The 13,917-nt window shown below is 46.7% G+C and overlaps 1 protein-coding gene across 2 annotated transcripts in view; it reads right to left on the bottom strand.

Annotated features, from left to right (window-relative positions):
- The window catches only part of exd2 (exonuclease 3'-5' domain containing 2), a 67,638-nt gene that overhangs the window by 39,474 nt on the left and 14,247 nt on the right, over positions 1 to 13,917 (bottom strand). For both annotated transcript variants that reach the window (XM_067991243.1, XM_067991244.1), the window contains exons 4-6: positions 7,291 to 7,417; positions 5,290 to 5,618; positions 367 to 473 (exon numbers count right to left, since the gene is read on the bottom strand). In XM_067991243.1, coding sequence (XP_067847344.1) covers positions 367 to 473; positions 5,290 to 5,618; positions 7,291 to 7,417 — 563 coding nt within the window. The remainder of the gene's footprint in view (positions 1 to 366; positions 474 to 5,289; positions 5,619 to 7,290; positions 7,418 to 13,917) is intronic.

Raw genomic sequence — 13,917 nt, 5'->3', positions numbered from 1 at the left:
ATTCCAGGTACAGAAGATAATTAGGATTCCGAGTAATAGATCGCTGAGATATGAAGAGAATCCCAGGAAGCTCAACTTATTCTCAATAAATTACTTTTGGGGGGGGGCACATATAGAACGTGGCCCAAGTCTCACCAGAAACAAAGAATATTTATTCTAGGGGAACAATCGATGACTGGAATCCGTCAGTCAGTCTAAGATCGATATAGAATGGCGCGTGCAGCTACTGACCATCACATCATCTCTCAATGGTCCCCATCGCCATTTTTATTTTTCCTCTCTGACTCATTACTCTGGGCAGTGACAGCACAGTTTGCTCACACAGAAAACACAAATCTCTCTCTTCTAGAGCAGTGACAAACCTACCCCCAATGCCCTTGTCTATGTACCACTGAGCCTTCTTCCTGTCGCAGGTGCACAAAGGCTGCCCATCCGGAGCGTGGAGGAAACAGTTGTCGTAAAGTGGCGATTTCCTGCAAACAGTGAAAGAAACCGCAATCATTTCGCCTGAACTGGTAATTAGAACCTGCTTCTTACATTGCACTGAGCATGAACGTTCCACTGCCATCAATGGTAGAGTGAGGTATAGCTCAATAGAGGTTGACATTCTAAGTGGTCACCAGTGAAAGAAAACAAAGGCATCCATGTTCTAGAGCCAGTCAATCCATTAATATGTCGTTAAAATGTTACATCTGCACACACTTCCCGTCTGCACAACTTGACTTCCTAATGTCATGTTTATGTCACACTTCGCGTGTCAAATTTTTCCCATTACGAATTCCTCAGTCCAGATTTATGATGGGTCTTGCCAATGTAAACTCTGATTGCGGAGGCTGGTCACTGGGTTCCCACAAATTGCACATAATGCTTTCTGAAGACATTTTCATCTGCCATTTTTCCCACCTAAATTTTCTAATGTTTAGAATTTAACAGTTTAAATGAAATAAAAAAAATACATATTTAACAATAATTAACCAATTGAGTTGCCACTTGTGAGTTTTAATTTCTTTTGTAAAGTTTTACTTGAAGGCCTCAACCTCCACTAAAAGCCTAGGCTTAGATTTAATATTTTTGCCCAGACCCTGTGACTGCATGAGCTGTTTTTGGATTGGGCAGTCTGAGCATGTGCAGTGTACCTAATTTCCCAGGATGCATCACTACTGATCAGTCATCTATACTGATTAAATATTCTAGCAGTTTCTGCTCAAAGGCCTTTTTGTTTAAAAAAAAGTTAGAGAATACATTTCAAAATCTATATTCAGGTAAAATATATATTGAGTATTTTTCAACAGAGATGTGTGTGTGAGAAAAAGAGAGTGAGAGAGAGAAGGTAAACTGCTGATTGCACATTTTAGTAGGTTTTGTTTTGTATTCAGTAAACTTCAGAAAGTGCATTAAGCTCACAGACAGTTTTCCTCATCATCGTTGTCTTTAAGACAACTATTGGGGTGAATAGTCAGGAGCAAGTCAGTGAAATAACATCAATACTCAGTAGTATTAGGAGCACACAAAGTATTGTGTCCAATGCACTTCAGAAATGACAGAGGCATGATTCTGAAAAGAGAATAGAGGATGACTTAAGATTTCAGGTACAGGAGGGCCCAGAAGATATTTAGAATTACAGGTAATAGATCTCCCAGAAATGAACAGAAGCCCAGGAAGGAAGCTCAACTTTTTGCTGGTTGTCGGGGAGAGGGGCCGGGGGCAGGGTTTGCGGGGTGGGGTGGAGCAGAGAGAGATATAGATCATGGCCCAAGTGTTACCGGAAAGACAGAATATTTATTCTAGGGGATTAATCATTGCCTTGAATCTCAGCTCAGTCGAAGATTGATATAGAATGGTGCATGCAGCTATTGACCATTAAGTCGTTACTCATTAAGGTGTCAGCTGTGGCTCAGTGGGTAGCACTCTTGCTTCTGAGTCAGAAGGTTGTGGGTTTAAGTCCCATTTGAGACTGGAGCACAAAAGCTAGGCTGACACTCCAGTGTAGCACTGAGGGAGTGCTGAACTGTCAGAGATGCCATCTTTCAGATGAGACATTAAACCGAGGCCCGTCTGCCCTCTCAGGTGGACATAAAAGAACACATGGCGTTATTTGTAGAGCAGCGGAGTTCTCCTCAGTGTCCCGGCCAATATTTATCCCTCAACCAATGTCATTAAAACAGATTATATGGTCGTTATCACATTGCTGTTTGTGGGACCTTGCTGTGCGCAAATTGACTGCCTCGTTTCCTACATTACAACAGTGACTACACTTCAAAGGTAGGTCATTGGCTGTAGAGTGCTTTTGGACATCCTGAGGTTGTGAAAGGCACTATATAAATGCAAGTTCTTTTATTTCAGCTCAGAGAAAGAGTGTACAAGAGAAAGAGAGACAGACAGACAGACTGTTAAACTACAGCAGCCCCAACTCCAGTACTGTCACAAGACCATTTCCCACTGTTACCAAAGCCCAAAATTGCTCCAATGTTGCCACAGCCAAGGTCTGCCCCCAAGTGTAGCTAAGCCTCATTTCCCTCACTCCTCCACCCACCCCCAATACTGTTTAAAGATCTGATATCTACCTCCAGTGGGAGCATTTTTCATATCATTTTGCACTGCACTTAAAAATGCTGATAGAAATTAAATACAGTAATGGAATATAAAGCACATATAAAAGCCAGTAACTTTCAGTTTTCACAGAATACTGGATAGAGTTGTGCACCTGAACCCCTAAAGCATCAGATGCCTCAGCTGGTAGCAATCTCGCCTATGAGTAAGACGGTCATGGGTTCAAGTCCCACTCCAGGGACTTGAGCACAGAATCCAGGCCGACACTCCAGTGCAATACTGAAGGAGTGCTACATTGTCAGAGGTGCTGTCTTTCGGGCAAGACGTTCCATCTGAGACGTATCTCAGTTTATGTAAAACATCCCACGGCACTATTCGAAGAAGAGAATTTCTCCCCGATGTCCTGGCCAATATTTATCCCTCAACCAACATCACTAAAAAAGAGATTATATGATCATTATCATATTGCTCTTTGTGGGACCTTGCTGTGCGCAAATTGGTTGCTGCATTTCCTACATTATAACAGTGACTACACTTCTTTGGCTGTTAAGTGCTTTGGGACGTCCTGAGGTCATCAAAGGCGCTATATAAATGCAAGTCCTTTCTTTCTATTCAGGAACCCTGTTCAAAGTGCACGAGGACAGGATTAGGACTGGTTGCAATACTCCATTCACTGACGAACCTCACACATGTAGAATGGCTACTTCAGGAGGTGCCCTGTGCCTATGGAATCACAACCAGCAGAGAGATAGTGCTTTCAGGAGGCGAGGGGGAGGATAGTGTTGGAGGGTTGGGAGAAAGAGAAAGATAAACAAAGTTTTTTTTTAAAATTAATCATCTGCATCTTGAGTACTGCGAAAATCCGATATAATTAGGAGTTTAAATCTCATTCAATTTGCAGTGGAAATAGTCGCTGTAAGTCTTCCAGATAATGTAATAAAATGAACTCGCCGCACTTTTTAAGTTGTTGCTCTGGCTGCATTTTACACAAAGGTTAATTAAATACACACAACAACTTGGAAGTTCTTTATGTCAGGTGCCGTGGCAGGACGTTAATACTCTGTCTGTTCTATGTTCAGACTGTGTCAAAGTAATTTAATTAAAACTATAAATTTTAAAATCACAGTAAACCCTTATTCAGCAGAAAGGGTCACTCGGCTTTAATGCTGTCATGGAAATCGCTCGCCATCCCAGAGAGGGGGAACAGGACGAGTTCCTTAAACCAGCCACCGATATACATCACACGTCAGCAGTGTCGCGCGTCCCTGCCACATGATGTACAGAGTAACTGAGTATAAGAATGGGGAGCTGAAGAACATAAGAAATAGGAGCAGGAGAAGGCCATACAGCCCCTTGAGCCTGCTCTGCCATTCAATAAGATCATGGCTGATCTTTTACCTCAACTCCACTTTGCCGCCCTATCCCCTTAGCCCTTGATTCCCTTAGTGTCCAAATATCCATCGATCTCAGTCTTGATTATACTCAACGACTGAGCATTCACAGCCCTCCGGGGTACAGAACTCAAAAGATTCACAACCCTCAGTGAAGAAATTTTTCCTCATCTCGGTCCTAAATGGCCCGACCCCTTACCTTGAGACCATGCCCTCTAGTTCTAGATTCTCCAGCCAGGGGAAACAGCCTCTCAGCATCTACCCTGTCAAGCCCTCTAAGAATTTTATACGTTACAATGAGATCACCTCTCATTCTTCTAAACTCCAGAAATTATAGACCAATTCTACTCAATCTCTCCTCATACGACAACCCTCTCATCCCAGGAATCGATCTAATGAACCTTTGTTGCACCACCTCTAAGGCAAGTTTATCCTTCCTTAGGTAAGGAGACCAAAACTGTACACTGTACTCCAGGTGTGGTCTCACCAAAGCCTGATATAATTGCAGCAAAACTTCTTTACTCTTGTACTCCAACCCCTTGCAATAAAGGCTAACATACCATTTGCCTTCCTAATTGCTTGCTGTACCTGCATGTTAACTTTCTGTGTCTCGTGTACAAGGACACCCAAAACCCTCTGACTACTAACATTTCCCAGTCTCTCACCTTTAAAAAATGTTCTGCTTTTCTATTCTTCAAGCAGGTCAAATATCTTACATTAAATATAACAAATATAATACATCACAGGTGTTAATATTTGTCAAGCTCAAAATGCTTGCTACTTCAACGAATAGCAGGCAGCCAAAGCCACTCAGTCAAACAGCAGTTCCTCGTCCTTTTCCTTTTCAAGTAGGTTGGCTGGTGCATCCAAATGGCGTACCTTACGACCTTCCTGTTCTTTTTCTCTCTTTCCTTTCAACTGCTTTTTCTTTTCCCGAATCGAGGCCATGGAGGGGGATTTGAAAACAAGGATGAAAATTTTAAAATCGAGGCATTATCCCAGCATGAGTCAGAATCTGGCGGAGGGGTTTACGGGGGGGGGGGAAGGAGAGAAAATTATGGGTGGTGGGAGCAGGAAAAGAGCAACCGTGAATTTTACAGCTCCTTTCCCCATGGGAAAGCAACCTCATTCACCTACCCAAAGCGCAGCCCACAGATAGATAGGATCAGAGGAACAGACCAACACTGTACAACTCTATAGCAGTTAGTCATCAGCTATCACACTATAGCATTAGACTAACTTCTGATCCTTTTAAAATCAGGCAGGGAGAGCCCCACAATATAGATGCACTAGACGGTTCAGACAGAATATGTGTTAGAAATGATCAAATAAACTGCACCCTCTTTACCTGGCGGAATATCCCATCCCCAGGGGTTTGTGCTGGGTTTTCCTCGGATCTGTGGTGTTCTGATCTGACACGGGTTTCAGGTTTGCCCCAAGCTTCTTCTTTCTCCGTTTCTGCTGTGCATTCATTTCTTCTGTTCCATCCTCTCCTCTGCTACCTCCCATTTTGCCCTTAAATGGGATATCCACCAGGCCCTGGCATTTTGCCAGCATTTGCCTCCAGCTGGGCTCGCATTCAGAGAGGGCACCCTCTTCAAGTGGGGCAGAGCTGAATCCCAGCAGTTGAAAGAACAGAGCTACAGACACCTGGGCATCTTGTGCAGCATACGTTACCTGACAGAGTACAAAGAAGAACGTAAAAGTAAGACACAAACTTCAAACATCAGCTAAATCTGCAAAAACATACAAGTACATATGAATACATATATTGCATACAGCAAGGGATTAGTTGGTGAAATACTCTCACAATGGTAATGGGAGACGGCTAATTGTTCTAACTCCATTCTTGACATAGCTCACGCAACTTTCACAATTTGGAGTTCGCCACACCCTGATCTGCCTCTCCTAGTTCAGCAGTGGCTCAGTGATAGCACTCTCGCCTCAGAGTCAGAAGGTCGTGGGTTCAAGTCCCACTTCAGAGACTGGGAGCGCATAATCCAGACTGACACTCCAGTGCAGTACTAAGGGAGTGCTGCACTATCGGAGGTGCCGTCTTTCGGATGAGACGTTAAACCAAGGCCCCGTCTGCCTTCTCAGGTGGACATAAAAGATCCCATGCGGACATAAAAGATCCCATGCCACTAGTCAGAAAAAGAGCAGGGGAGTTCTCCCCGGTGTCCTGGCCAATATTTATCCCTCAACCATCATCACTAAAACAGATCATCTGGTCATTATCACGTTGTTGTTTGTGGAACCTTGCTGTGCGCAAATTGGCTGCTGCGTTTCTCACATTACAACAATGATTACAATTTAAGCACTTCATTGGCTGGGGCACTATATAAATGCAAGTCTTTCTTCTTAATTGAACGTGGCCATTATACAAATATTTCCCATATGTCACCGTGCTTTGCTGAAATCTTAGTTACATTTTTTTTGTCGGGAACACACTTGTTGACCAATCCATTTTAATATCACTGCCACCCCCAACGAACAAACATGTTCAAAACAAACCACATCTTGATACTACAATGCCAATCTAACACTCCATCCCTGAACACAACAACAACTTGCATTTAGATAGCATCTTTAACATAACAAAACATCCCCAGGCACTTCACAGGAGCTTAATCCGACGAAACAAGTGACAGCCAAAGAAGGAGATATTAGGTCAGGTTTTGGTCAAAGGGTGTTTTAAGGTGTCTCTTAGAGGAGGAGAGAGAAGTAGAGAGGTTTAGGGAGGGAATTCCGGAGCTTAGGGTCCAGACAGCTGAAGGCACGGCCCGGGGCGAAAGAAATCAGGGATGCACAAGAGGCTAGGATTGGAGGAACACAGAATTCTTAGAGGGTTGTAGGGCTGGAGAAGGTTAGAGATAGGGAGGGCTGAGGCCATGCAGGGATTTGAACACAAGGATGAGAATTTTAAAATCAAGGCATTGGTGGACCGGGAGCTAACGTAGGTCAGTGAGCACAGGGGTGATGGGCGAACAGGACTTGGTGCGAGTTAGGATACAGGCAGCAGAGTTTTGGATCAGCTGAGGTTTACGGAGGGTGGAAGATGGGACGTCGGCCAGGAATGTATTGGAATAGTCGAGTCTGGAAGTAACAAAAACATGGATGAGGGTTTCAGCAGCAAATGGGCTGAGGCAGAGGCGGAGACGGGCGATGTTACGGAGGTGGAAGCTGTGATTGACAATCTCCACTAATGGCTGAAGGAATCGTTGGGGCCCTTTTTAGAATCCCAGATGAAATGGAACATGAAGGAATGTGACTTATCCTCTCAAACAAATTACAGTGCACGGAATAATATGTTTGCAATAATTTGAATAAATTAAATTAACAAGAGTACCTGCTCATCAGTGAGTTCTTCAGCCTCCCAGTTGCTACATCGCAGGTGGAAAGACTTGTCGAGGGTAAAATTTAAGATGTCTTGAGCCAAGGACTTCAGGCCAAGGGGGCAAGTAAGAATATTCTTCCTGCAATGAAAACAAAAAGCAGACCTGGGTTAAAGGCAGACAGTCAGCAAAAAAACAACCTTTAGTAGTAACACTTACTAAACTGGCTGCAAAGTAAACTCTGTACAGCAGATTAGAGTGCAGCACTGTACACCTTTTAAAAAAGTACAGTAATAAATTCATATTGACATCTGAAGAAGTAATACATTTGAAATCTCATAATTGGATTCCAGATAAAGGTGAGCTAAACAATTCTCCTCCCATTGCTTAAAATTCCAATACACCCTACCCTTTCAATTATGGAATGGAATAAATCCCAGTTATTACATCACATTGAATTCCAATGGAACAAACCCTTTACCATTCACTCCCATTTAATAGAATTCCAATAAAACTAACCCTTTCTCATTCGCCCCTTTGAACAGAATTCCAATGGGACCAACCTTTTCCCATTCAATCCTACTGAATAGAATTCCAATGGGACCAACCTTTTCCCAGTCACTCCTACTGAATAGAATTACAATGGGACCAACCTTTTCCCATTCACTCCTAATGAATAGAATTCCAATGGGACCAACCCTTTCCCAGTCACTCCTACAGTATAAAATTCCAATGGAACCAATCCGTTCCAATTCACCCCTTCTAGATTGAATTTCAATGGACTCAAACTGGATAGAATTTCAATGGATTTATTTTACATGATTCAAACAAAGCAAACCTCATTCACGCCAATCTATTATATAAATGCAGCACGTGGGGTCACACATTTCAATGAAAACTCAGTGTAAGCACCTGTAGTACCTCCTACTTCTCTACGAGATGGCTTTATGATAAGTATTTGTGTGACACACAATAGCTGTTATTTTATGGTGGGAGTGTGCGCTATCTGGTTACTGAGTTCCCATAAATCCATAATCACAAAATGTTATGAGTTTTTTTTATCTACCATTTTTTCCCCTCAGTAACCGACATTGCTCATGTCCAAAATTACACAATTTTTTTTTTAAATTACAGATTTCACAAAACTTGATTAAATTAAAGTATTCAGTTGTCTTTTAAATGCCTTCAAGTTTTCATTTGAAAGCTTCAGCCTCTCCCAAAAGCCTGGGTTGGGACTTAATACTTTTGCCCAGAGCTCGACTCTGATTTGCATTTGGATTGCGCAGTCTGAGTATGTGCAGTGTACCAAACACCACCAAATGCATCAGTACCATTCAGTTAGCTGCGCTGAGGAATGTTTTCCTTAAGCTGCAAGCACTTTCTGCCCAGTACCTTTTATACAAACAATTTTGAAAAACAATGGGACAAATTTCAAAAGCTTTACTAGGATTGTTTTTTTTAAAAAAGAGAGACTGTTAGTGGAGAGAGAGAAAAATAAAGGACAGTGTTCTGATGAAACATCTGTTGTAACTTTTGTTTTGTGTTCTATAGAAAGTTTAGTAAAACGAGGGAAAGAGAGACTTTCCTCATTTAATATTACTTCAATTTTCAAAAAAATGTTAAAATTTGAAGCCAGCTAATTATCCAATTTGTGTTTGTTGACAGAAAAGATCAATGCAAATGAGTTCTAAAATTTCTAACACCCAGGAGGGGTGGGGGAAGAGAGAGAGAGGGAAAGAAAGACAGACATTAGGAAGGGCAAACAGGACGTTTCTTGCCTCAATCTAATTTATTTTTTTTTAAATTGAATTTTGAAAGCAAATATAGCTTCTTTGAGGGAAACATATGAAGGGAGGGTAGGAAGGTGAAGAGGGAAACTTGTTGAGGATGAGGGGTCCTCTGGCCCCAGCCTTGGGGGAAGAGAGTCGAAGTGGGGAGATTGGATGGAGGATTATGGGTGAGGTGAGCAATAGTGCAGCGAGAGAGTGGGGATACGGGGGTCGGGCGGGGGGGGATACGGGGGTCGGGCGGGGGGGGATACGGGGGTCGGGCGGGGGGGGATACGGGGGTCGGGCGGGGGGGGATACGGGGGTCGGGCGGGGGGGGATACGGGGGTCGGGCGGGGGGGGATACGGGGGTCGGGCGGGGGGGGATACGGGGGTCGGGCGGGGGGGGATACGGGGGTCGGGCGGGGGGGGATACGGGGGTCGGGCGGGGGGGGATACGGGGGTCGGGCGGGGGGGGATACGGGGGTCGGGCGGGGGGGGATACGGGGGTCGGGCGGGGGGGGATACGGGGGTCGGGCGGGGGGGGATACGGGGGTCGGGCGGGGGGGGATACGGGGGTCGGGCGGGGGGGGATACGGGGGTCGGGCGGGGGGGGATACGGGGGTCGGGCGGGGGGGGATACGGGGGTCGGGCGGGGGGGGATACGGGGGTCGGGCGGGGGGGGATACGGGGGTCGGGCGGGGGGGGATACGGGGGTCGGGCGGGGGGGGATACGGGGGTCGGGCGGGGGGGGATACGGGGGTCGGGCGGGGGGGGATACGGGGGTCGGGCGGGGGGGGATACGGGGGTCGGGCGGGGGGGGATACGGGGGTCGGGCGGGGGGGGATACGGGGGTCGGGCGGGGGGGGATACGGGGGTCGGGCGGGGGGGGATACGGGGGTCGGGCGGGGGGGGATACGGGGGTCGGGCGGGGGGGGATACGGGGGTCGGGAGGGGGGGGATACGGGGGTCGGGAGGGGGGGGGATACGGGGGTCGGGAGGGGGGGGGATACGGGGGTCGGGAGGGGGGGGGATACGGGGGTCGGGAGGGGGGGGGATACGGGGGTCGGGAGGGGGGGGGATACGGGGGTCGGGAGGGGGGGGATACGGGGGTCGGGCGGGGGGGGGTACGGGGGTCGGGCGGGGGGGGGGTACGGGGGTCGGGCGGGGGGGGATACGGGGGTCGGGCGGGGGGGGATACGGGGGTCGGGCGGGGGGGGATACGGGGGTCGGGCGGGGGGGGATACGGGGGTCGGGCGGGGGGGGATACGGGGGTCGGGCGGGGGGGGATACGGGGGTCGGGCGGGGGGGGATACGGGGGTCGGGCGGGGGGGGATACGGGGGTCGGGCGGGGGGGGATACGGGGGTCGGGCGGGGGGGGATACGGGGGTCGGGCGGGGGGGGATACGGGGGTCGGGCGGGGGGGGATACGGGGGTCGGGCGGGGGGGGATACGGGGGTCGGGCGGGGGGATACGGGGGTCGGGCGGGGGGATACGGGGGTCGGGCGGGGGGATACGGGGGTCGGGCGGGGGGATACGGGGGTCGGGCGGGGGGGGGGGGGGGGATACGGGGGTCGGGCGGGGGGGGGGATACGGGGGTCGGGCGGGGGGGGATACGGGGGTCGAGTGGCTCGTTCAAGGGGATGAGGATGGGACAGAGATAGGTTTGAGAGGGTGGTGGGAAGGAGTAAGGGATGCAATGGGACTGAGGGGGTGACAGCATGCAAAGGAAGCCACCGAGGCCACATTTTCCCCACAACCCTCACACTGAATGCAGCAAGCAGCTGCTGGTAGCTGCACCCCCATCACAATACACCATACCACCCACCACCTAAAAAAAAATCAAGAGAGAGAAGAGAAAAAAGTAAAAAGAGGTAAGGGGAGGCAGACAGACAGAACCAGAAAAAATAGGGAACGTAGCAGCAATAGGAAGACATCAGAGACATCTCCCCTGGCTCCACTCATCTCATCTATATCCCTGCATTCAGTCTCCCCAATTCTCCACCACAGGAGATTGACTAGTTTACAATTTCAACAAATCAACATTTCAATTTGAATCCTCTGCATCCCTGGGCTAGGAATAGGAGTGAGAGATCAGCCAGGGCTCCCACTCTGTCGGTTGGATAAGTCCAGCGAGTATCAGGTGTCGATGGAACTGGACTCAGTTACATTGCCCCCTTAAAGTCAAAGTGCCTACAGCCACCAATAATCTAGGTTCACACAAAGTACGGCTAATTGGGTGAGGTATTGCAGGGCAGTCAACATCTGTGGAATCATATTCACCTTTGGATGACAAAGGGAGAAATCTGGGATGAAACAAACTGGTCTATTGCTTGTTAACCCCTGCTTAATACGTACTGAATACATTCCATTCACAATCAAATTGAAGGCGTAGCTTGCTTCAATAGTCTAATAACTTTTGTGTAAAATATTTTTTTTTGTTTAGACAAGTTGGTAAATGGAAGATTATAATGAGCTATGCCCATAAAATTTAAACATTGATTGTTTTCAGCTAGAGGTTTATAGAAATCCTGATTCATGCATAAAAAATTCTTGGTGAAACCTGCCTTGCACTTATCAGAATCCAATTGCACCAATAATCCAGATAGTTATTGGGTACTAAAATGCATTTCTGTGGTCTGTGCCAAAAGCAATTATTTATTAATAGTGTAATGTGAATTCTCATCTCCTCTATGGTTCTGTACTTTACAATCTGTTTCACAGAGCCATATGAAAAATAAGGATTTGCACATTTAGAAAAGCATAAAAGACAAGTGAGGGGACCGAGTGATGAAGCTGAGCTATACACTGCCCTTTCGATTCTAGGACTTGGGAGTTCAAATCTAACCCAGCTGATGGGATCAAATGCTCCCACAAGTTGTGCAATCCTAAACGGTCTTTGTACAGTTAGTTTTAAGTTGTGTCTACTGGAAAGCAGCTGAAGAGTGTCAGGGAGAAACAAAATGGAAGCTTATCCATATATGGATTAAAAAGGCTACAGGTCACTGATTGGCTGAGGATGGATGATGTCATGGTCATGTGGCTGCCACATGGAGTTGGGGGTATATAAAGAACTGCCTTAAGGGCAGAACAGGAGCAAAGAACAAAGGGACAGATCGGTTCAAGATATGATCATCAGATAATAGCCATCTTTTGTACTTACTGCCTTGTTACCATGTGTAATTAATTATCCTTGATCATTAAAATTATTGATGCCACTGCATTGGTTGTCTTCTCAAAGTGATCTACAGTTGTAATGGCCATGTCAACCCAGCTTCTAGTGTGTGTGAGGCTACAGTCTAATACTTCCCATGATTTGGCACTAAGTCCTCAAAGAAACATAGATGCTAATCCTAGTCTGGCCCCTCTCAACACTGAAACAGCCCATGGTAAAGTGTTGAATGACATCCTATGTGATTGTGATTGTGGTACCTCCTTCTTCTTTTGGACCCTATCTACTACATTCAACTCATCATACCTCCTCCAACACCTCTCCTTTATCATCCAGCTCCATGTGAGTGCCCTTGCATGGTTCCATTCCTACCCATCTGAATGTAACTAGTGCATCTTGAGCAATGGCTTTTCTTCCCTTCCCCACACAATCACTTCTGGAGTACACCAAGAATCTATTTTCACCCCCTATCCCCCATGAGCTATATGTTGCCCTTCAATGCTTTCACAGGTGTGCTGATAACACCCAACTCATAGCTGTCAGCCTTGGCTCAGTTGGTAGCGCTCTCGCCTCTGAGTCAGAAGGGTGTGGGTTCAAGTCCTACCCCAGAGACTTTAGCACATAATCCAGGCTGACACTTCAATGCAGTACTGAGGGAGTACTGCACTGACAGAGGTGCCGTCTTTTGGATGAGACGTAAACCGAGGCCCCTTCTGCCCTCTCGGATGGATGTAAAAGATCCAGTGGCACTTTTTGAAATAGAGCAGGGGAGTTCTCCCAGTGTCCTGGCCAATATTTATTTTTATCCAATATTTATCCCTCAACCATCACTAAAAACAGATGATCAAGTCATTATCTCAATGCTGTTTGTGGGACCTTGCTGTGCGCAAATTGGCTGCCACATTTCCTATGTTACAACAGTGACTACACTTCAAAAAGTACTTCATTGGCTGTAAAGTGCTTTGGGATGTCCTGAGGTCATGAAATATTAGCCAGGACACCGAGGAGAGCTTCCCTGCTCTTTTTTGAATAGTCCCATGAGATGTTTTACATACACCTGAACACGCAGATGGGACCTCGGTTTGAAGTCTGATCTCAAAGATAACTCCCTCAGTACTGCATTGGTGTTTCAGCCTAGATTTCTGTGCACAAGGTTCTCGAGTGGGACTTGAACACACAACCTTCTGACTCAGGTGAGAATGCTACCACTGAGCCACAGCATTAGCATTCCCCCAAGTAATAACATTTCTGAGAGCATCTATGCGTGGAATCAATGTTCAATTCAAATTCCTGCATCCTTTGCAAAACAAATCTCTTAAAGCTCACTCCTAACGCAGCGACTAGTCTTACCGTACTCAGCAGCTTACTGAGGGAAGAATTATGTAGTGATTTAATATACGAGAACATACAGGATATTAAGAGTCGCTGGGTCTATAAATCTAGTTGAACGGTAGCTGTTAGAGCGATTTTCTGTCAGTTGCTTCAGAGAGAAGAGCTCCTATGATGATTTGGCTGCATTGGTAGGGAAAGCGACTTCAAGATAACCTCCCTGCGTCACTGCGGTTTTTATATTAAGATCTGCTTCTGTTCATATGTAGGTTCGTTGGAGGTTGACTGGTACATGGAGACCGGTTCCTCTGCGCGCGCACGGAGTACCCTCTCCACGCGTACTTTGAACGTCCTGACGTCGCAACTTGATTTTT

The sequence above is a fragment of the Heptranchias perlo genome, chromosome 10, assembly GCF_035084215.1.
Source record: "Heptranchias perlo isolate sHepPer1 chromosome 10, sHepPer1.hap1, whole genome shotgun sequence".
NCBI lineage: Eukaryota > Metazoa > Chordata > Chondrichthyes > Hexanchiformes > Hexanchidae > Heptranchias > Heptranchias perlo.
This window is presented reverse-complemented; position numbering and strand designations above follow the sequence as displayed.